This window comes from Hypanus sabinus, chromosome 9 (assembly GCF_030144855.1).
Source record: "Hypanus sabinus isolate sHypSab1 chromosome 9, sHypSab1.hap1, whole genome shotgun sequence".
NCBI classification, from domain to species: Eukaryota; Metazoa; Chordata; class Chondrichthyes; order Myliobatiformes; family Dasyatidae; genus Hypanus; species Hypanus sabinus.
The window spans coordinates 9871899-9893164 of NC_082714.1; the positions used below are offsets into that span (position 1 = coordinate 9871899).

A 21266-nucleotide genomic window follows, 5' to 3' on the forward strand; every position below is an offset into this window, starting at 1 on the left:
AAATTTTGAAGTGAATAGGCTACAGCAGCAGAGAACCACACCAAGTTCCACTCCTGCAGCAAATAACGTGGCCACTGAGTGCAGGTACATGTGTGAAATAAACACTAGAAAATACTTCTCCTTTCAAAAATGAAAATCATAAAATAATTCTACTGAATGACAAAATAATACCAAAATAACATTTTGCACTATACAGGACCAGAGATAACTTGTTTTTTTGTATCATTTATTAATGCAAAATAATTTTACTTGAAATGATTTAAATTAGAAAGTAGGAAGAATGGAGATAAAAGGAAATATTGAACCAAAGAGAGCTTTTGGAAATTTTTTTTTTACAAATTTTCTGAACGTCTTAGGTTAAAGATCATATTCTTCCAGTAAAACAAATCAACAATATACTGCAAAGTTGTAGCCTGCAGTCTCATAAATGCAATAAAATATACAAGTAGTCCACTGAATAATAAAACAATAAAGAGAGTACAGTAGAAGCAAGCTTAATATACACCTAATGGTGTGTTCATGAACTCTTAACATCCGTCTTCAAGGCTGCCACCCCACCCTCAGAAGGAACCGCGTAGTTCAAAAGAATTAGAACACTGTGCAAGGTTGCTCCACAGTCCCGTGGATGGCTCTGATAGGGAAGTTGCGTTTGGATAGTTCTTATCTGCGTTGTGCCTCTCGTTCATCTGTTCCTCTGAGGCATCAAATTAACAGCCTTTCAATTAACAGCACCATTATAGAAGTTCTTCATTATATATCCACCGTTCACTTGAAACCGTAACCTTTCAGCAGCATTTTCCAATAATCTTTGCACTCGTATGAATGCCTTTTTATTCCGTTTGTTTCTTTTTAAATGTATTTAAAAAAAAAGACAGAGGCAAGATGCCGAGTTGCATCAGTTTACCACGCGCAAACCCAGTCTGCGTTCATCCTCTTCGTCATCTCAAGAGTTAAGTCAGTTTTTTTTAAAAAAAGTTATCCATTTTCAGTTTGCCGGGGAGAGAATTTTGTTGAGGGCAGAAGGGAAACAGTCTAAATAAAAGCACCTTTGGGGTACAGGCTTTGGAATGTAACGAAAGGGTGTTTGTCCTTTGCCCTCCATTACAAGTCCTCGATTAGCTTAATTTCACCTCACATCTGCAAGAGAAGAAACAAAAAGGATTAAATGGAATTCAATCAAATGACAAGTTCTTCCATTAAATGAACTTCCAACTTAGCATGCATGGTGGTGTATTGCAAGCAAAGGGACGTGGCTGTGTTAAGTGTCTGTGATGCTGGTGTATTTTTTAATATCGTGCTCCTGCAAGCACACATGTGCAAACTTTATAGTCAAGGAAAACTGTGATTGCAGACACAACAACGTGTTAACAACGGATCAGACACTAAAGATTCCGCAGATGCTGGAAATATTGAACACCACATACCAAATGCTGGGGGAGCTCAACAAACTGGACGGCATCTATGGAGAAAAATAAGCAGTCACCATTCTGGGCCAAGACCCAGACTGGGGGACCGTTTTGTCGAGCACCTTCACTCCATCTATTGCAAGAGGCATGATTTTCCAGCGGCCACTCATTCCAATTCAACTTCCCATTCCAACGTGTTGGTGTATGGCCACCTTTACTGCTACGATGAGGCCACTCCCAGGTTGGAGGAGCAACACCTCATTTTCTGTCTGGGTAGCCTCCAACCTAATGGCATAAACATCAGTTTCTCTAACATGGTAATTTCCCACCCCTCCCTCATAATCCTCTTCCATTCCCCATTCTGGTTCCTCTCTCATCCCTTCTCTTCTCTTCCCCTGCTTGTCATCTCCCCCCCCGCCACTAGTTCCCTTCCTTCTTCCCATTCTCCCATGGTCCACTCTCCTCTCCTAAGATTTCTTTTTCTTCAGCCCTTTATTTCTTCCACCTATCACCTCCCAGCTTCTTACTTCAATCCACCTCCACCACCCACCCACCTTTCCCCCTCACCTGGTCTCACCTATCATCTACCAGCTTGTACTCCTTCCTGAAACATCGATCATTTATCTCCTCCATAGATGCTGCCCGATCTGCTAAGTTCCTCAGTATTCTTATGAGTTGGTAAGCCACTGTTCAAACACTGGTTGAAAGGATATATAATTTGAAACCTGCTTTAGTCCGTAATAATACTTATTGCAGCTAGCTATTCAAGCAATGCCTCTGTGTAGCTGAGTCAGAGAGATTTCTTAGATCTCTATCTAAATCTTTCGGCCTCTCCAAATAACTCTCCCAAAGGCGAGATTCATGATGGGGTACGTTTCAACAGGAACTGGCAGCTCTTTGTTAACCCATCAAAGAGGTCGTTATTCAGCTGAATCCAATGTAGTTCACGCCCAACGGCCAACCGTACTTTCCACTAGGAGTCTTGGCAGAGTGATCAGGGATGGAATCCTGCCTAATTTCCGCTCTCCCTTTGCTGAGGGCCGCAGAAGGGGTTGCAGCAATCTCCAGCCGTGCCCTGCTGACACTCTGGGTAAGTTCAGTGTTGGGAAGTACATTCAGCTGCAGGTTAACATCAGGGACTCTGGATTACACATTAGCATTCATTTTGGTGGGATTCGAACTCATCTCTCAGGCCAGAGTCCACCGCCACTGCCCGTAAGGAGTTTGTACGTTCTCCCCGTGACCGCATGCGTTTCTCCGGGTGCTCCAGTTTCCTCCCACAGTCCAAAGACATATAGGTTAGCATGTTGATTGTCATTGTAAATTGTCCCGTGATTAGCTAGGGTTAAACCGGGGGTTGCTGGGTGGCATGGCTCAAAGGACTGGAAGGGCCTATTCCATGCTCTAACTCAATAAATAAACAAATAAAATTCTGTCCTCGGGTTTTATTCACTTCTGGGATGGGCAACAGTTTACTGCATTCTACCCCTATCCCTCGCCTCACATAATCTTACATAGGGGTAGTGTAGTGGTTAGCATAATGGGCTTTACAGTGCCAGCAACACTGATTCAATTCCTGCTGCTGTCTGTAAGGAGTCTGTACGTTTTCCCTGTGACCGTACGCATTTCCTCTGGGTGCTTCAGCCTGTTCCCACACTCCCAAGTTGCACCGGTCAGGGCTTGTTATTTGTTATCATTATTTGGCATCATTAGCACAGCCACACTTGTGGGCTGCCCCCAGCACAATCCTCGGACTATGTTGGTCCTGGACGCAAACAACGCATTTCACTGAATGTTTTGATGTTTCCACATGTAAGTGATCTTTAGATTATTTATCCATCTACTGGAAATACCCTCTCCACATCTGCTCTCTTCTCAACATCGTCCTCATGTGCCGTGTCATATGACGTAGGTGATTATGCTCTTTCTGTGGCCAAGATTGCTCTCGGCAAATTTTTCTACAGAAATGGTCTGCCATTGCCTTCTTCTGGGCAGTGTCTTTACAAGACAGGTAACCCCAGCCATTTTCAGTACTCTGCAGAGATTGACTGGTGTCGATGGTTGCGTAACCAGGACTTCATTTTTCTAAACACCAGCAAGTACAGGCCCAGAGCCATCAAATGTGTCTCATACATTAACCCTTTCATTCCCGGGACTTATCTGTCTTTAACCTCACAACTTTCTCTAAAACTTTATTCCCCTTCTATTTGAAGTTAGCTCGTCTGTGAAGATGGATTCAAATTATTGAGTTAACAAATCTTTCGATCTTATTTTCTGTGGTGGGACCCTTTCCTATTGAGTCAAGATGGCTATTGCTATCTGCCTCTCTTTTATTTTACAAATTAACACCATTAAAAGACATCTGACAAAAGAAAAATCAATTTCCCCGCCCATCATTGCAATAAATCAAAGAACAACAATCAGCATCAGGGCAAGAAAAGGAAGCCAGGTTAGAAATGTGCAGACATGTGCCCTTTCACATCAGTGCGGAGGAAATAAGCAGTGAAAGTCCGAAACATTCAGCAGTGATCAGCATCGACCCAAGGGGCAGAATCAGATGAGCCAATTAAATAATGATTTCTACCCACTCTCAAGCCACGGCGTGCTAAGATTTGGAACGTGATTGTGTTAAAATTATAGCATCTAATCATTTTTTTTCTCATGAAGTACAGTGGCTGAAATCAGTTCGCCACCTTAACGAGTCCTACCTGAATGGGTCCCAGAGCTTTTATGTTGGTAACACATCCTTGTCAGGTGAGAGTATTAACTTTTTACGCTTCCGTTTTTTAACTTTTTCACTATTTCTTCCTCTAACACGCTTTGGTTTGGTGATAGGGCCTAAGGAAATGCACTTGTGTTGGAATTTAACAAGACCTCAGTAAGTACCGGAACAGCCACTAACCAAATACGGATCACAATCTTACCAGTTCAGCAGTTCGTTAACACTTCTCTAACAATCAATAAACAGGGTTACCACCTCTGAAACCAAACTACTTAGCATGCTGCAGTCCAAAGTCTAATTGGAATGATGATTCCCTCCATTAAGAGTAAGTTGAATGAGGGAATCTCACTGTAAGACTGAGTTGCCTAATTAAAAAGTGCAAGTTATTGTGCAGTTTTCAAATATTTCCTTTAATTATGCAGTTCAAGCGAAGTTATTGGACTTTTAAGAAGTTATCATCATCATTATGTGCCGTGTCATATGATGTAGATGATCATGGTCTCATGACCATGATTGTTCTTGGTAAATTTTTCTACAGAAGTGGCTTGCCATTGCCTTCTTCTTTACAATACAGATGACCATCCCCACCCACCAACCCTTATCAATACATCAGAGATTGTCCGTCTGGCCTCAGTGGTTGCATAACCAGGACTTGTGATACACACCAGCTGCTCAGAAGACCATCTACCATCTGCACCCAGGGCTTCATGTGACCCTAATCGGGGAGGAGTGGGGCAAGCAGGTGCTACACCTTGCCCAAGGGTAACCTGCAGGCTAGCAGAGGGAAGGAGTGCCTCACACCTCCTTTGGTAGAGACGTATCTCCATCCCACCACCCAAACAGTGTTAAAACTTGAACTTAAAGTGAATTCAGAAATAAAAATGTAAACTTGGAGAACGTGTAATTCACTGACTCCGTGCAACAACACATTAACAGAAAAGCTGAAAACCAGGATTAAATAATGGAAGCCAACAGGGGTCTCTGCTTGCCAAGTGTCCTTACTCTTGCGCACCCATCTGCATTGTGGAAGCTAAGAAGCCTGACACTTCAAATATTAACAATGTTCATAAAAGGAAATGGCTTCAACAAAATTAAGTAGATTGAGGAGAAAGAGTTTAAGAACAAGTGAGTACTTGCTTTTTCTATCACGGGGCAGAACTTCAACCCCAACTTTCTGCTTAAGCTTGTAAAGTGTCCACTTTATTAGGTAAGGAGTGGTCTTTTACTTCAAGGTTCGACATGTTCTGTGTTCAAAGTTCTTCTGCACACCACTGTTGTAACACATAATTACTTGAATCACTGTTGTCTTCCTGTCAGTCTGGCCATTCTCCTCTGATCTCTCTCATTAACAAGGAATTTCACCCACAGAACTGCCGCTCACTAGATGAATGCTTTTTTTAAACTTTTGCACCATTCTCTGTAAACTCCAGAGACTGCCGTGCATGAAGGTCCCAGGAGATCAGCATTTTCGGAGATATTCAGACCACCCTGTCTGGCACCAACAATCATTCCATAGTCAAAGTCACTTAGATCACATTTCATCCCCATTCTGAAATTTGGTCTGAACAATAAATGAACCTCTTAACCCTGGCACCCTTTTATGCTTTGAAATTTTGCCACATGATTGGCTAATTAAATATTTGCATTAACCAGGTGTACAGTCCTACCTAATAAAGTGGCCACTGAGTGTATACTGTGGGCTGGAAATGCCTGGTTTAATAGTATTCTGCCCCAAAGTGTTTGCTCCCTACATTCAATGGGAACTAATTTTCTGCACACACCACTGCAAATGTGCATTTTTTTGCTCTCTTTTTGCAGTTTATTTAATTTTTTATGTATTTCTTACTGTAATTTATAGTTTTAAAAATTATTATGTAGTGCAATTTACAGCTGCTGAAAAACAAAATTTTACAACATATGCCAATGATATTAAACCTGATTCTGATTCTGAGGAGAATTTCCACAGACTGAATTAATCCCTTAAAACTCAGCCAGCGGTGGCAACCCTACAATTGAATTTGAAACCTTATAAACTGCTGAAGAGACTGCAAGTGACTGTTTAATTAATGCAGATTAACAAGAACAGAAATTTTAACATTTGGATGGAATGACATATTTCAAACAAACAGAACAGTCAACTCAGAAAGTACCTTCATGTCCTCTGTACTCGAAATTGGACTGTAGAGCTGTGCACGTACATTCCAGGTGCTCTTCTAACCTCACTATAACCTCCTTTAATCTTGGTTTGTGTCTTATATATTCCACTTTTGCCACCTGCAAGTCAACATAGTGGGTTAATAGTCTAATTCTGCATTAATTACTGCACTTACAGAGAAAAAGAACATTCAAGTCATTCAGGGTTCGAAAAACTACATATCATTCATTATTATGCATTTGCGATTTAGTGATGATCCATTTGCCACAAAAAGCAGGTTTTCTCGATGAATAATTTGACCCCCCCCCATTCCCATTCTGACATGTCATTCCATGACTTCCTTTACTGCCACAAGGAGGTCACTTTCATGTTGGAAGAGCAACACTTCATATTCCTCCAACTTGATGCTATGAACATCAGTTTCTCTAACTTCTGGTCACCTCACTCCCCCACCCACCTTTCTTTTTCTATTCTGGCACCCCCCTGACTGCTTCCCTCTTTCTCACCTGTCCATCACCTCCCACTGGTAACTCTCTTTCTTTCTATCCGCCCATGGCCCACTCTCATCGGCTTCCTTCTTCTTCAGCTCTTTGCATCTTCCACCCATCACCTCCTAACTTCTCACTTCCTCACCCCTCACCTGGTCTCCCCCCTATCACCTGCCAGCTTGTACCCCGCCCCCTTACTTTTTCATTCTCTCTTTTTTCCGGTCCTGATGAAGGGTTTTGGCCCGAAACACTGAACTTATTCCTCGCAAGTGTCGTTAACAATCTTTCACCCTGTTGCTGACTTGCTATGTTCTACCCTGAGCTCCTCCAGCATTTTGTGTGCGTTGCTCCAGATTTCTGGCATCTGCAGATGTTCTTGTGTTTCTGGAGAAGAAGGAGTCTATGGAAACAGTCAAGTTTCTGGCCGAGACCCTTCATCAGGACCGGAAAGAATAAGAAGCAGTCAGAGTTAAGAAGGGTGGGGGGGGAGGGAGAAAGGAGTACAAGGTGGAAGGTGGCAGGTGAAACCAGGAGAGGGGTGGGGGGAGGCGGTAAAGAGCAGGGAAGTTGATCGGTGAAAGGATAAAATGCCGGAAAAAGGGGAATCTGATAGGAGAGGACAGAAGACCACGGAAGAAAGGGAAGAGGGAGCAGAACCAGATAAGCAGACAAGGAGATAAGGTGAGCAAGGGAAACAGGAATGGGAAATGGTGAAGGAGGAGGGGGAAATTACCGGAAGTTGGAGAAATTGGTGTTCATGCCATCAGGTTGGAGGCCACCCAGATGGAATGTGAGGTGGTGCCCCTCCAACCTTCTTCTTTGGCCTTGTACCTCTTCCACCGCTCACCTCCCAGCTTCTTAATTCATCAACCCCTGGTCTTACCCGACAACTTGTACTCCTCCCCCTCCCCCCAGCCTTTTAATTCTGGCATCTTCCCCCTTTCGTTTCAGTCCTGAAGACGGGTCTCGGCCAGAAACAGAGTCGTTATTCCTTTCCACAGAGCCTGCCCGACCCGTTGAATTCCTTCAGCCGTTTGTGTTGGTAGAACTAATACAACTTGACCTCTGGGCAATGCGTTGCACATACAGAACAAAAGTCTTGCATTTCCCTTCAGTATCTCATGAGGAGACGTACACAAAGCTGGATCTGAGCCCTGTAGGATCAAATGAATTGACGGTAATCTGATTCCAGCAAATAACACCTATTTCAAAGCAACTGGGGACACCAACCAGGTCTGGCAGTGAACTACCTGAACATTTTGAGTACTGTTTATGCGAAACCAATGATGTGAGAATCCAACCCTCAACAGGTTTGTCAAATAACCCTAAACAAACGGATTAGAGACTTTTAAACCCTTTGGTTAGACGTGAAGTAGTTAGGGATCAATCAATTAAAAACATCTTTTCAAAGGTGGAATAATAAAGGAAACATATTAACAAACCTCTTGAATTTTTGAGCTTCTTATTCTCTCTGTCCAGGGCGTACAATCAACTCCGACAATAATAGTACGGAACTTAAATGCAGCTCTATTTGAAGGGTGACTCCAGTGTAATTCGAAGTTCCAAGTTCAAAGCTCAAAGTAAACTTATTATCAAAGTACGTTTATGTCACTGTATACTACCCTGAGATTCATTTTCTTGCAGGCATTCACAGTAGAACAAAAAAATACAATAGAATCAAGGAAAAGCTATTCACAACTAACGTGCAAAAGAATACAGACAGTGCAAATACACAAAAAAGTAATAAGGAGGGAGCAGGAGAGAGAAGAGAGAGGGAGAGGGGGAGGAAAGGGAGAGGGGAGAGAGAGGGGAGAGAGAGAGAGAGGGAGGGGGAGAGAGAGGGGGGAGATCTCTCCCTCTCTCTCTCGCTCTCATATTTCACCCATTCACAACATCTCACCATGGAACAACCAGGGAAGTTGGAGAACCCTTCTTGTGATTAATTAACTTACAACAACTTTTCTGTTCCATGGAACAAATTCTCTCAGATTCAACAACTTCTTCAACTTCATTCACTTTCTCCAGCTATGGCCACTCTAATGATTTTCAATACAGGTACCACCAGCATACGGGCCTCCTTCCCGAACCCTGACTTCCCCTTGACCATACTTGACAGAGCCTTTGACTTTATCTCATCTATTTCCTGCACCTCTGCTCTCACTCCCTCTCCTCCTGGGCAGAACAAGGATAAGGATCCCACAATCTTTATTTTGCAAACCACCAGCCTCTATATTTAATGAATTATCCATCAGCTCCAACTTGTCAGATTAGGTTATTTGGCACAGTGGAGAGTATCCTAACTAGTTGTATCATGGCCGGGTATGGAAACTCCAATGCCCAGGAATGGAAAAGTCTAGGGGAACAGTAAACTCCCTGAAGATTTCCGGGATGATGCTTGGATGAGAGGGCACATCTTATGAAGATAGATTGAGCGAACCAGGGTTTTTCTCTTTGCAGCAGAAGAATGAGAGGTGACTTCATAGACACGTACAAGACCATACAGTCATAGATAAAGTGGATAACCATTGACTTTTTTCCAGAGCAGAGATGGCTAATACAAGGGGGCATAATTTTACGGTGATTGAAAGAAAGTATAGAGGGGATGTCAAAAGTAGGTTCTTTACACAGAGAGTGGCGGATGTGTGGAACACACTCCCAGAGCTGGTGGTACAGGGAGATTCATCAGAAACACTTAAGAATCTCTTAGATAGACACCCGAATGATAGAAAAATGGAGTTCCTGATTAAGGGTCCTGACCCAAATCATTGACTCTTTATTCCTCACCTGACCTGCCGAGTTCCCCAAGTACTTTATGTATGTTATCTTGGAAAATTATTTAAGTTCAGGGTCTTTAGCTTGAATAAATATATTCATATACAAACTAAAAAGGAAAAGGGGTTATTTTAAGGATGGGAGAATTCCAACATATATTCCCATTAAAGAACATAATGAGCTTTATGTGTCACGTGCACATCGAAACATACAGTGAAATCAAATGAACGAGGATTGTGCCGAGTAGCCCGTGGATCTGGTTGTGCAAATCCATACACTTATAAAAAGCTCTCCTTCGCACTGCTGTTCATATTTAATCCAGACACGTAACATTATATTTTTGAATGCATAACAGTTTCCAATATGAAAAAAATATGAAGAATTACACAATGGTGTAAAGTTACTCAAAAGCATACCACTTCTTTTGGACTGGTTCTCACTGGTCTCAGTTGTTTATGACCAGTGACTGCTGCTCGATCCATCAGTAAGGAACTGAGACAGGTCCCACTTGCCATCAACAGGGAGCTTGCACACACACACACTCGCGCGCACACACACTTTAGTTTGCACGCAGACATACAGTGTTCAACACTCACACGTGCACACACTTTAGTTTGCACGCAGACATACAGTGTTCAACACACACACAAATTTAGACCAGCATTAATGCCATTTGCATGCATCTCAAAGTTCAACGTAAATTTATTATCAAAGTACGTATGTGTCACCATGTCCTACCCTGAGATTCACTTTCTTGTGGGCATCTTTATATTATACAAGGATGCTGCCAACATCCTGAGATACAGGAGGAAGCTGGCCACACCGGAGGAGAGGAGAATCGCAAGTGATTGCACGGGAGTTTATAAAGTCATCAGGTGGACAGTCATAGTCTTTGCTCTATGGTAGGGGAGTTGAAAACTAGAAGGCACGAGTTAAGAGAGGAGAGATTTAGAGCACTTGGTACAGGCCCCTCGGAAGTTAACCTACTCCAAGATCAATCTAACCCTTCCCTCCCACACAGTCTTTCATTTTATTTCATCTATGAGGCTGATTAAGAGTCTCTTAAATGCCCCTAATGAATCTGCCCCAACCACTCCCCCGGCAATGCACCTACTGCCCTTCATGTAAAAAAACCAATCTCTGACATACCCCCTATACTTTCCTCCAATTACCTTAAAATTATGTCCTCTCATATTAGCCATAAACTGTTAAGAGGCATTTGTGTAGGTACATGGAGGTGAGGGGCTTGAAGGATGATTGGCTGGACTAGCAGGGAGGATACTGCAGTCAGCAGGGCAACAGGGACAGGTTGGGCCAAAGGGTCTGTGCCCATGCTGTTATTTTATTTTGCTGTGTGATTCTGCCTGGCTTGCTGGGTTCCTCCAGCTCCTTGTCAATCGGTCCATCGCACAGGCCCTATTACACATCAGCAAATGCTACCCCCGAAATCACCCAGTAGAGGCTGAGAGACCGAACTGTGGCTGCACTACAGTACATTTGCCCTGCTGATGGAAGTTAATTCTTCCAGCATCTCACTGACTCCAATCTTGTAAAGGTGCCTCTTTCCTCTTTGGAGATCAAGGCCAGCTGATGACTTAATAATGGTCTTTAAAATAATGGGAGGCTTTGATTGTGAGGGAATGTTTGTGCCTGGAGAGAAGATCATACCTAAAGGCCATCAGAGCCGAAAAGTCACCAAGGTATCTAAGGGAAAGCTCAGAAACTTCACTCGTCCCATCACTGAACTGTTCCCACAACATATGGGTTCACTTTCAAGGACTATTCATCTTATGTTTTCAATATTTATTGCTTATTTATTTATTATTATTATTGCAGTTTTTCTCTTTCTTTTCGTTGTTTTTTTTTGCTCATTGCTCGTTGTCCATCCTGTTGAGTGTGGTCTTTCAATGATAATACTGTATTTCTTGGATTTACTGTGAATGGCCACAAAGAAGTAAATCTCTCAGGGTTGGGTATGGTGACCTACATGTATTTTGATAACAAATTTATTTTGAAGTGTGAGAGAGCTGTGTCACCCAAAAGTGAGATGGAACTCACTCTCTCAGGGGATAGTTGAACCAAATGGCTGAAGTAGAAGTGGGTTCAGCTGTAACATTCAAAGACAGTTTGGATAGGTGCATGGATGAAAAGGGGCGTGGAGAAATATGGTCATGTAAGAGCAGATGGGACTAGCCAGGAATTGGGTCAGCATGGACTAGATGGGCCAAAAAGACCTATTTCTGTGCTGTGCTGCTCTATGACTATAACTCAAATAACTGAGAAGGGTGTACAGGGAGGTTGGGCGAAGGAAATATTTTTATTTATTGAGATACAGAACGGAAGTCACGTCACCCAACAATCAACAAATTTAATCCTAGCCTAATCATGGGACAATTAACCCACCGGTAGGTACATTATTGGACTGAGGGAGGAAACCCACTTGGTCATGCAGAGCATGTTCAAACTCCTTACAGACAGCGTTGGGAATCTGGGTCACCAGTACGGTAAAGCGTTCTGCTAACCTCTGCGCTACTAAGCTGCCCCACAGCAGAGGGCCGTGGTGAGAAGAGGGAGGATGGGGCTCAATAGATCATGGAGTTGTTAGCCTGAATGGCCTGTACCTCTGCTGTGCAGTACTTTTGTGATTCCACATCACTGGAATCTGGAGTGTTAGCCATAAATCAAAGATTATGGAAACCACAAGATGGTCAAAACATTTTAGATGGCATAGGAAGTTTAATCGGGATTTGTTGTTGGTTACAGCTGCTAGAGATCTGAGCAGGTGCACTGTGAAGCTTTGAACCAGCAGATCAACTAATGTGTAACCTTAAGAAGCAAAGGGTGTAGAAATAATACTAAATCTTCCTTTGGATGTGATGTTTACAAAACAGAAGGACCAGAGCTGGCCTTTCAACCAAATCCTGCAATTTTTCTGATGTTACTTAAAACTGCCCTGTGAAGTCTTTGCAAGTTTCCCATGACAAATTGTTACCCATAACCACATCAAAAAAAAGTGCACTCCAGCCTTTTTCCAGACAGTGTTAAGAGACTAAATTCCAATTATCTTAGTTGCATTTGCTGTGCATTTTATATGGTTAACAAGTGGCTCAAGGCTGACTGTTAACTCAATGCCAGTAACTGGAGCCGGGCTTTACTGAAATACTTCCTATAGGAAATTTCTCACAAGCTGAATGCAAAACCCTAATATGTTCTGAACTGAGTCATTACTTAAGTGTATCATCCAACAGATGTTTTATTAAAAATCTATTTTTTAATGTAAGTCATTAACCTATTTATTCTCTATTTTCTGTTAGCTAAAGTTCAAAGTTCAAAGAAAATCTATTATCACATTATGTACACTCAGTGGCCACTTTATTACATATCTCCTGTATCTAGTAAAGTGGCCACTGGGTGTATGTTCATGGTCTTCCACTGCTGTAGCCCGTCCACTTCAAGGTTCAACATGTTGTGCGTTCAGAGATGCTCTTCTGCACACCACTGTTGTAATACATGATCATCTGAGTTACTGTCAGCTTCCTGTCAGCTTGAATCAGTCTGGCCATTCTCCTCTGATCTCTCTCATTCACAAGGCAATTTTGTTCAGAGAACTGCCACTCACTGATTTTGTTTTCCATTTTTCCCACTATTCTCCATACACTCTAAAGACGGTTGTGTGTGAAAATCCCAGGAGATCAGCAGTTTCTGAGATACTCAAACCACCCTGTCTGGCACCAACAATCACTCCACGATCTAAGTAATTTAGATCACATTTCTTATCCATTCTGATGTTTGGTCTGAACTACCGAACCTCTTGACCATGTCTGCATGCTTTTATGCATTGAATTGCTGCCATATGATTAGCTGATTAGATATTTGTGTTAATGAGGTGTACAGGTGTACCTAATAAAGTGGATGCTGAGGTTATATGTCACTGTATAATACCTTGAGATTTATTTTCTTGTGGGCATTCACATTAGGACAAAAATACAATACAATCAATGAAAAGCTACAAAGACTGACAATCAGCATGCAAACGTGGATAAACTGTGCAAATACAAAAAAACTAATAGTAATAACAATAAATTAATAAATAAATACATACATACATACATACATACATACTATTGAGAACATGGGTTGTAGAATCCTTGAAAGTGAGCCCATAGGTTGTGGAATCAGATCAGTGTTGAGGTAATAGAATAATAACTGTTCCTGTACCTGGTGGTGTGGGACCTACGGCTCTTGTATCTCCTTCCCAAGGACAGCAGCAAGAAGAGAACGTGGTCTGAGTGGTGGGGGTCCTTGATGAATGAGGTTGGTTTAATGTGGCATTATTCCTTGTGGATGTGCTTAATGGTGGGGAGGGCTTTTCCTGTGATAGAAACTAATTTTTGTGGGCTTTTCTGTTCTTGCACCGTGGTGCTTTTCATACCAGGACATGATACAACCACTCTCCACTGTGTATCTTCACAAGTTCAAAGTTTTAGATGACATGCTGAATCTGCACAGATTTTAGGAAGGTAGAGTTGTTGCCATGCGCCTTTGTAATGGCACATGTACTGGTAAGCAACAAACTCCATTCAATTAATCTCATAGGTGAAAGAATTTATATTGAAGATATTAATTTATTTGTTACCAATGCTACACAGTGCACTTTATACCCAATCACATACAAACATATTACAAGGGTAATAATTTGCAGCATTCTGCTATTGGAAAGTTTCTCTACCTTTGACTCTAGTCAGAGAACCAAGATGTACAACAATGTAAGCTGGGTATACGTCTATTAGGACTTTGTGCTCATAGGACAACTAGATGGAAAAATTAATCTTTTGATTGTGAGCACTAAAGATGTGAGGACATCGGCCTCTACTCACATTTCATATACGTAAATGAGTGTGGCATCGCCTGCGGGGGGGGAGGTCATCGGGGCCAATATCATCGGGGGCGCTGTGGCGCAGTGTCCAGCCTGGAGTCGGTGCTGCCCCCAGTGTTCGTTCAGAGGGAGCCGGGCTCTATCGTGGATTGATGGCGTGAGTTGTGGACTCTTTTATTGTGTGACTGCGTTTGAATTTGCGCTTACATCTTGTGTGTGCTTTGTGCTGTGAGTGACTGTTGGTACAGCGTTTTTCACTTTGACCCTGGAGTAACCCTGTCTCGTTTGGCTGCATTCACAAGCACTCATTATAGTTGAATGACAATTAAACTTGAACTGAATTGAATCCCACAACTAGCAATGAAACGGAACATCCAAAGATGTATAAAAATGTTATTCAGTATCTCCCACATTTAGGTATAAATGAATTTGCTCTCTCAATTAATAATGCAGAAAGCTTTTAGTCAGAGTGAATATTTTCTTGAGTCAGTGCTTATTTATTTATAGAGTAGCTTTAACATCACTAAACATGTCATGTTACTTTGCAGGAATATCACTAAACAAAGTAGACACTGAGCCACCAGGAGATACTATGCAAAAGGAATAAAGACTCAGACAATAAATTACATTTTAAAGAAAACCTTAAAGAGGGGCAAAGGTGCTTAGAGAGCTTGAGAGCTTAGGACCAACAACATGGCTGACAGTGCAGGAGTAATTAATGAGGCCGACACTAAAGCAGCACTGAGATTTTGGAGGGTTGAGGGCTAGAGGAGGCCATGAAAAGAGGGAAAGGCAAAACCATAAAAGGATCTGAAGAGTCGTTGATGAAGGGTTCTGAACAAAACATTGACTGTTTATTCCTCACAATAGATGCTGACCTGCTGAGTTCCTCCAGCATTTTGTGTGTTACCAAGGATTTGAAGAGAAGGCTGAGAATTGGAATGCAACGTAAATTGGAAGATCATAAGACATAGGAGCCAAATTAGGCAATTCGGCCCATAGGGTCAGCTACACTATTCAATCATGGCTGATTTATTTTCTCTATGAATTTAACTCCAGTCAGGAACCAGTGGCAAAATCTCTTTTGTTTAATGCTTTTGCTTACCGAAGTGACAACTCAGGATTATTCTATCAAATTTATACAAGTTTACTACCTGATATCAAACAGTGATGATGAATGAATAGGGACGTGGTCTGCGTTAGAAGTTGATCTAACACTTTTCTGATAATATTTCTGAGAAATAGATACAACCTGTGGTTCACTGTGAGGACAACATGAGGTACAAACCCATGTGGAAACACACACATGCGCTCACCCTCATATTAAGGAGGCATTGGTCAGACAGCACGTGGAGTGTTGCATGCAGGTTTGGGCCCCTCATCTCTTACAGGACGTGCTAGGAAAGGAAGAGTAATTGATGGCTCTTGGCCTGAACTCACTGGTGTCCAGAATTGGTGGGGGGGGGGGGGGGGGAGATGTTATTGAAACTTATCAAATATTGAAAGGCCCAGACAGAGTGGATGTGGAGATGATGTTTCCTACACTTGGGAAGTCTAGAACCAGGGGGCAGAGCCTCAGCATAGAAGGACGTCCCTTTAGAATAGAGACGAAGAGGAATTTCTTCAGCCAGGGGGTGGTGAATCCGTGGAATGCCCTGCTACCGATGGCATTGGAGGCCGGGTCATTGGGTATATTTGAAGTGAAGGTTGATAGGTTCTTGATTAGTAAGGGCATGAAGGGTTACAGGGAAAATGCAGGAGAATGGAGGGATATTACATCAGCCATGATGGAAATGGCAGAACAGATTTGAATGGGCTGAAAGGCCTAATTCTGCTCCTATGTCTTATGGTTTTATTCACACACACCCACACTAATATGAACACTACAAATACACGTACAAACACACACACAATGTTTATAAACTGATGTCCTGTATAAATAAAACAATTTGTGTTTGAAGAAAATAACCTTAAGTATTAAGCACTTGAAGCCTACACGGCACATTCATATGCCTCTGGGATAGCCTTGAGCTATAATGCAGTCTTTAAGCTACTAATGGTTCAGGGAATTGTCTGATGTGTAAATACAAGGTATTTCAGGTTTCAGCTTTTGCATTAGCTTTGTCTTTTTGCAAATTCCTCCCTTTCTTCAGCCTCTCAGACCCGAACCCTGCTGCTGCTGATGGAGCAGAGCAAACAGAGGCACTGACTTGTCCACAGTGTCTCAGTCCTGCTCTTGCTATCTGTGTGCATGTGAAGTTTGGTATGTACATGTGCGCTGATGAACGTGTGGGCTTGGCGGGTCTCAATTTTAATTATTATGGAATTTGGCTCGGAGTTTTCTTTACCATCTACAAAAGATTCTGTCTCCTTTCAAACGGACCCTAAGCTGAGATTCATTCCAAACAAATTTATGAAACCACTCAAGCAGTTTCAGAGAGGGTGTGAGGCAGATGGCTGTTTAAAAATTAATAATCACAAGGACAATCATATTATTTATGTTTTGTGCTTGCTGCTGCTTTGACTGCCTTTCATTTGCTCATACTATGTTGCAAACATTGCCCTAAAAATACTTTCACTAGATGTTTCACATCTTCTCATAATCATAACTTTCTCCACTTTGAAACTATAGGAATGCCTCTGTTCTTTAATACATTTCCATTCCTCTCACCTTCAAGCCCTTTAAAACCAAATCACTTCTCCTGAATGTATCTGGATTTCTCCTTAATTCCTTTCATCCAGTGTCTGCTGCGGTGAGACTGTTAACCCTTGGTTTCCCAAGAAAGTGAGTGGACCCAATCCAACTAATCCAAGCCCTGCACAAAGGGACTTGGAAAGATATTGCTGGATGTCGAAAGGGCAGAAGTTTTTCACCATAAATGAGAAGCAATAGAAAAAAATACTGCAGATACCAGAAATCAGTAATAAAAACAGAAGACCTAAAATGGCGGAAACACTCAGCAAGTCAGGCAGCTTCTGTGGAGACAGAAAAAAAAGTGTTTGAAAAAAAGGCCTTCATCAGAACTGGGAAAGAGAGGAAGGATTTCATCTAGGGAGCTGAGGAGGAGGACAAATTTTCCATAGCACATTATAGCTGGACTATGTTAGCATTCATTTCAAGAGGATTAGAATATAATGGCAAGGATGGAATGCTGAGGCTTTATAAGGCATTGGTCAGACTGCACTTGGAGCATTGAGAGCAATTTGGGCCCCTTATCTATGAAAGGATGTGCTTATATTGGAGAGGGTTGAGGAGGTTCATGAGAAAGATACCAGGAATGAAAGGTGTTTGATGGCTCCATGCCTAAGTTTAGAAGAATCGGGGGGAGCTCATTTAGACCTATTGAATATTGAAAGACTTAGATAAAATGGGTGTGGACAAGAGGGCGAACTGGAGTGAGATATGCCAACTAGTGGAGTGGTGCCGCAGCAACAACCTAGCACTCAACATCAGTAAGACGAAAGAGCTGATTGTGGACTTCAGGAAGGGTGAGATGAAGGAACACATACCAATCCTCATAGAGGGATCAGAAGTGGAAAGAGTGAGCAGCTTCAAGTTCCTGGGTGTCAAGATCTCTGAGGATCTAACCTGGTCCCAACATATCGATGTAGTTATAAAGAAGGCAAGACAGTGGCTATACTTCATTAGGAGTTTGAAGAGATTTGGCATGTCAACAAATATACTCAAAAACTTCTATAGTTGTACCATGGAGAGCATTCTGACAGGCTGCATCACTGTCTGGTATGGAGGGGCTACTGCACAGGGCCGAAGGAAGCTGCAGAGGGTTGTAAATCTAGTCAGCTCTATCTTGGGCACTGGCCTACCTAGGACATCTTTAGGGAGCAGTGTCTCAGAAAGGCAGTGTCCATTGTTAAAGACCTACAGCAGCCAAGGCATGCCCTTTTCTCACTGTTACCATCATGTAGGAGGTACAGAAGCCTGAAGACACACACTCAGTGATTCAGGAACAGCTTCTTCCCCTCTGTCATCTGATTCCTAAATAGACATTGAAGCTTTGGAGACTACCTCCCTTTTTAAAAAAAAGCATTTCTGGTTTTGCACGTTTAAGAAAATCTATTCAATATATGTATACCCTAAGCGACCTATCTGTTTATTTATTTATTTATTTATTTAAAATTTGCTAGATTATGTACTGCATTGAATTGCTGCTGCTAAATTAACAAATTTCATGTCACGTGCTGGTGATAATAAACCTGATTCTGATGTTTCCTTTAGTGGGGTAATTAATAAATTAATAGGTTCCTGATTAGTAAAGGCATCGCAGGGAGACAGCAAGAGAATGGGGTAGAGAGGGATAATAAATCAGCCATGCTGGAATGGCAGAGCAAACTTGATGGCCTAATTCTGTTCCTATGCCTAACAGTCTCATGTTCAGAGTTATAAGGCAGCTGCGACAGCTCCAGAGGGTGCAGAGTTAGGGCCATATGTAGTGGATTCCAGTTAATTGGCACATGAACGTTTTGGCCCAATTAAGCGACTGCCCCAATTAGTCAAAGTTTCATGGAAATAGTTAAAAAGGTATTAATAAAGACAAAGTACTGGTTAAATGAGTAACAAATTTTGTATTTAAATGAAATACTGAACAAATTAGATAATTACCAACAGAACTATAGTACTATAAAATGGTGTATTAGCTCCTATAAGTTATCAACAGAAGAATTCACCCAGTGTACTCTGCCACATTCTTTTATTGACTGTAAATGAAGAAAATTAGCTCAGACACCTAGTACAGACAATGGACAGCCTTCATGCAAGCTTTCAATAATTGCATCCTCCAAATCTTCATTTTCATTGTCACATTCTAGGTGATCGTTGACACCCCGGCCATTTCTGGAATTTCCAAACCTGCATGCTTGAAACCGTAGTAAGCAACACAGTTCTGAATTGTCTTCCTGCTTATTCGTCGCCAACTATCAGTGACAAAAATCACTGGTTTTTGAACACAAACACAGACAAGTAATGCTATTTAAAACATTAACCCTAAGCACAGTGTGGTGTCCAATGGCCATACAAGTTCACATGACTGATGCTAGTTAAAAACTGTTCGGCAACAGCCTCCTGTTCCAATTGTGCATAGTGTCCCAAATACAGGAAGAGAATCCCGGCCATTTTCTCAATTAGTTTTTGTTCTTTAAGAGTTGGTCCAAATAAGTCTCTGCCTCAATTAACCAATGGCTCAGTTAACCATATTCCACTATAATTATGCAGCACAAAATAGATCTTTCACTCCATCACAAGTGCGCCAACCCAGTAACCACACATTCAGAATCAGATTTATTTATCACATGTACACTGAAACATCCAGTGAAGTACTTCCAACCACTGGACAGGCCACCACTGGCCCCCCAATCCCTGGCACCAGACTGCCAATCTTACAACCACTGGGCCTCCAATTACAGGACAGGCCGCCACTGACCCTCCAATCCCTGGCACCAGACTGTCAAACTCACAAGCATCAGGCCTCCAACCTCCAGTTTCTTACACTAATCCTATTTCATTCTCCCCAAGATTCCCACATTCCCAGTGTATGATGACAGAGCAGGTAATTATAAGCAAATAGTGGCAACAGTGCGTCTGTTTCGGATGGTACAAAAGAAGCTGAAAGGAGATATATTCAAGGGGCATAAAATTGTGAAGGGCCTCGAAAGGATAAACACAAAGGACCCATTTCCGTCACTGGGGGAAGTCTGTGGCCAGGGGCACAGATTTATGATAAAAGATGGAAGGATTAGAGGGAAGCTGAGGAAAGATTTCTTCATCTGAGGAGAGATAGATGTCTGAAGCTCACTGGTTGAAAGAGCCGTGGAGGCAGGTACTCTCACCGCACTGAAAAACTACCTGAACGTGCACTTAATATACAGGAGCTGGGAAGCTGGATTAGTTCAAATACTTCTTTCCTTGTTCAACCCGAGTTGAAAATTCTTCTTCTGCATCCTAAGTATCTATGATTCAACATAAGAGACTGACTGAACACAAGAGATTCTGCAGATGCTGGAAATCCAGAGTAACACTCAAAAAATGCTGGAGGAAATCAGCAGGTCAGACATCACTGAACTGATCACTGAACACAGCCTATGGACTCACTTTGAAGGACTCGACAACTTAAGTTCTCTATTATTTACTTACTAATTTATTAATATTAATCATAATAATTATACAGCAGTAGTGGTTAGCACAACGCTTTACAGTACCAGCAACCCGGGTTCAACTCCCACCACTGCCCGTGAGGAGATGGTACGTTCTCCCCGCGACCATGTGGGTTTCCTTCGGGTGCTCCAGTTTGGCAGGTTAATTGATCACTGTAAGTAGTCCTGTGATTAGGCTAGGATTAAATCGGGGGTTGCTGGGCTGCACCGCGTGAAGTGCCGGAAGGGCCTATTCTGTACTAAATCTCAATAAATAAAATAAATTAATCTTTTTTTTTGCATTTGCACAGATTGTCCTCTTTAGAACATAGGTTTCCTGTCAGTGTTTATATGTAGTTTTTCATTAATTCTACTGTATTTCTTTGTTAATACTGTGAATGCCTGCAAGAAAATGAATCTTAGGGTAGTATATACGTACTCTGATAATATTTTGAACTTTTAACTTTAAAGACTTGATGTTTCAGGTCAAGACCCTTCATCAGGACTGTGTTTTGAGTGACCCTGAGAGATTTGGCTTGACCCTGCATTTAGACTTCATCCAAGTTGACGAGACTGCCTGGTGTGCGTATCAAAGTGCAAAACATTCCAGCGTGCACGGGCTAAGACCTCCACCATTACAATCACCTGCCTATTTTCAGCTTTGGAAAAAAAATAGTGCTTTGTTTAAATGACGTATCGT

The 21266-nt window shown here is 42.0% G+C and overlaps 1 protein-coding gene across 4 annotated transcripts in view; it reads right to left on the reverse strand.

Moving 5' to 3' along the window:
* Positions 1 to 205: 205 nt before the first annotated feature.
* LOC132399079 (platelet-derived growth factor subunit A-like) overlaps positions 206 to 21266 on the reverse strand; it is a 72795-nt gene continuing 51734 nt past the window's right edge. For 3 of the 4 annotated variants that reach the window (XM_059979028.1, XM_059979026.1, XM_059979025.1), the window contains exons 5-7: positions 6279 to 6402; positions 4115 to 4244; positions 206 to 1137 (exon numbers count right to left, since the gene is read on the reverse strand). In XM_059979028.1, the coding sequence (XP_059835011.1) occupies positions 4135 to 4244; positions 6279 to 6402 (234 nt within the window). In that variant the 3' untranslated portion in view covers positions 206 to 1137; positions 4115 to 4134. The remainder of the gene's footprint in view (positions 1138 to 4114; positions 4245 to 6278; positions 6403 to 21266) is intronic. The other variant, XM_059979027.1, reaches the window with a different exon arrangement.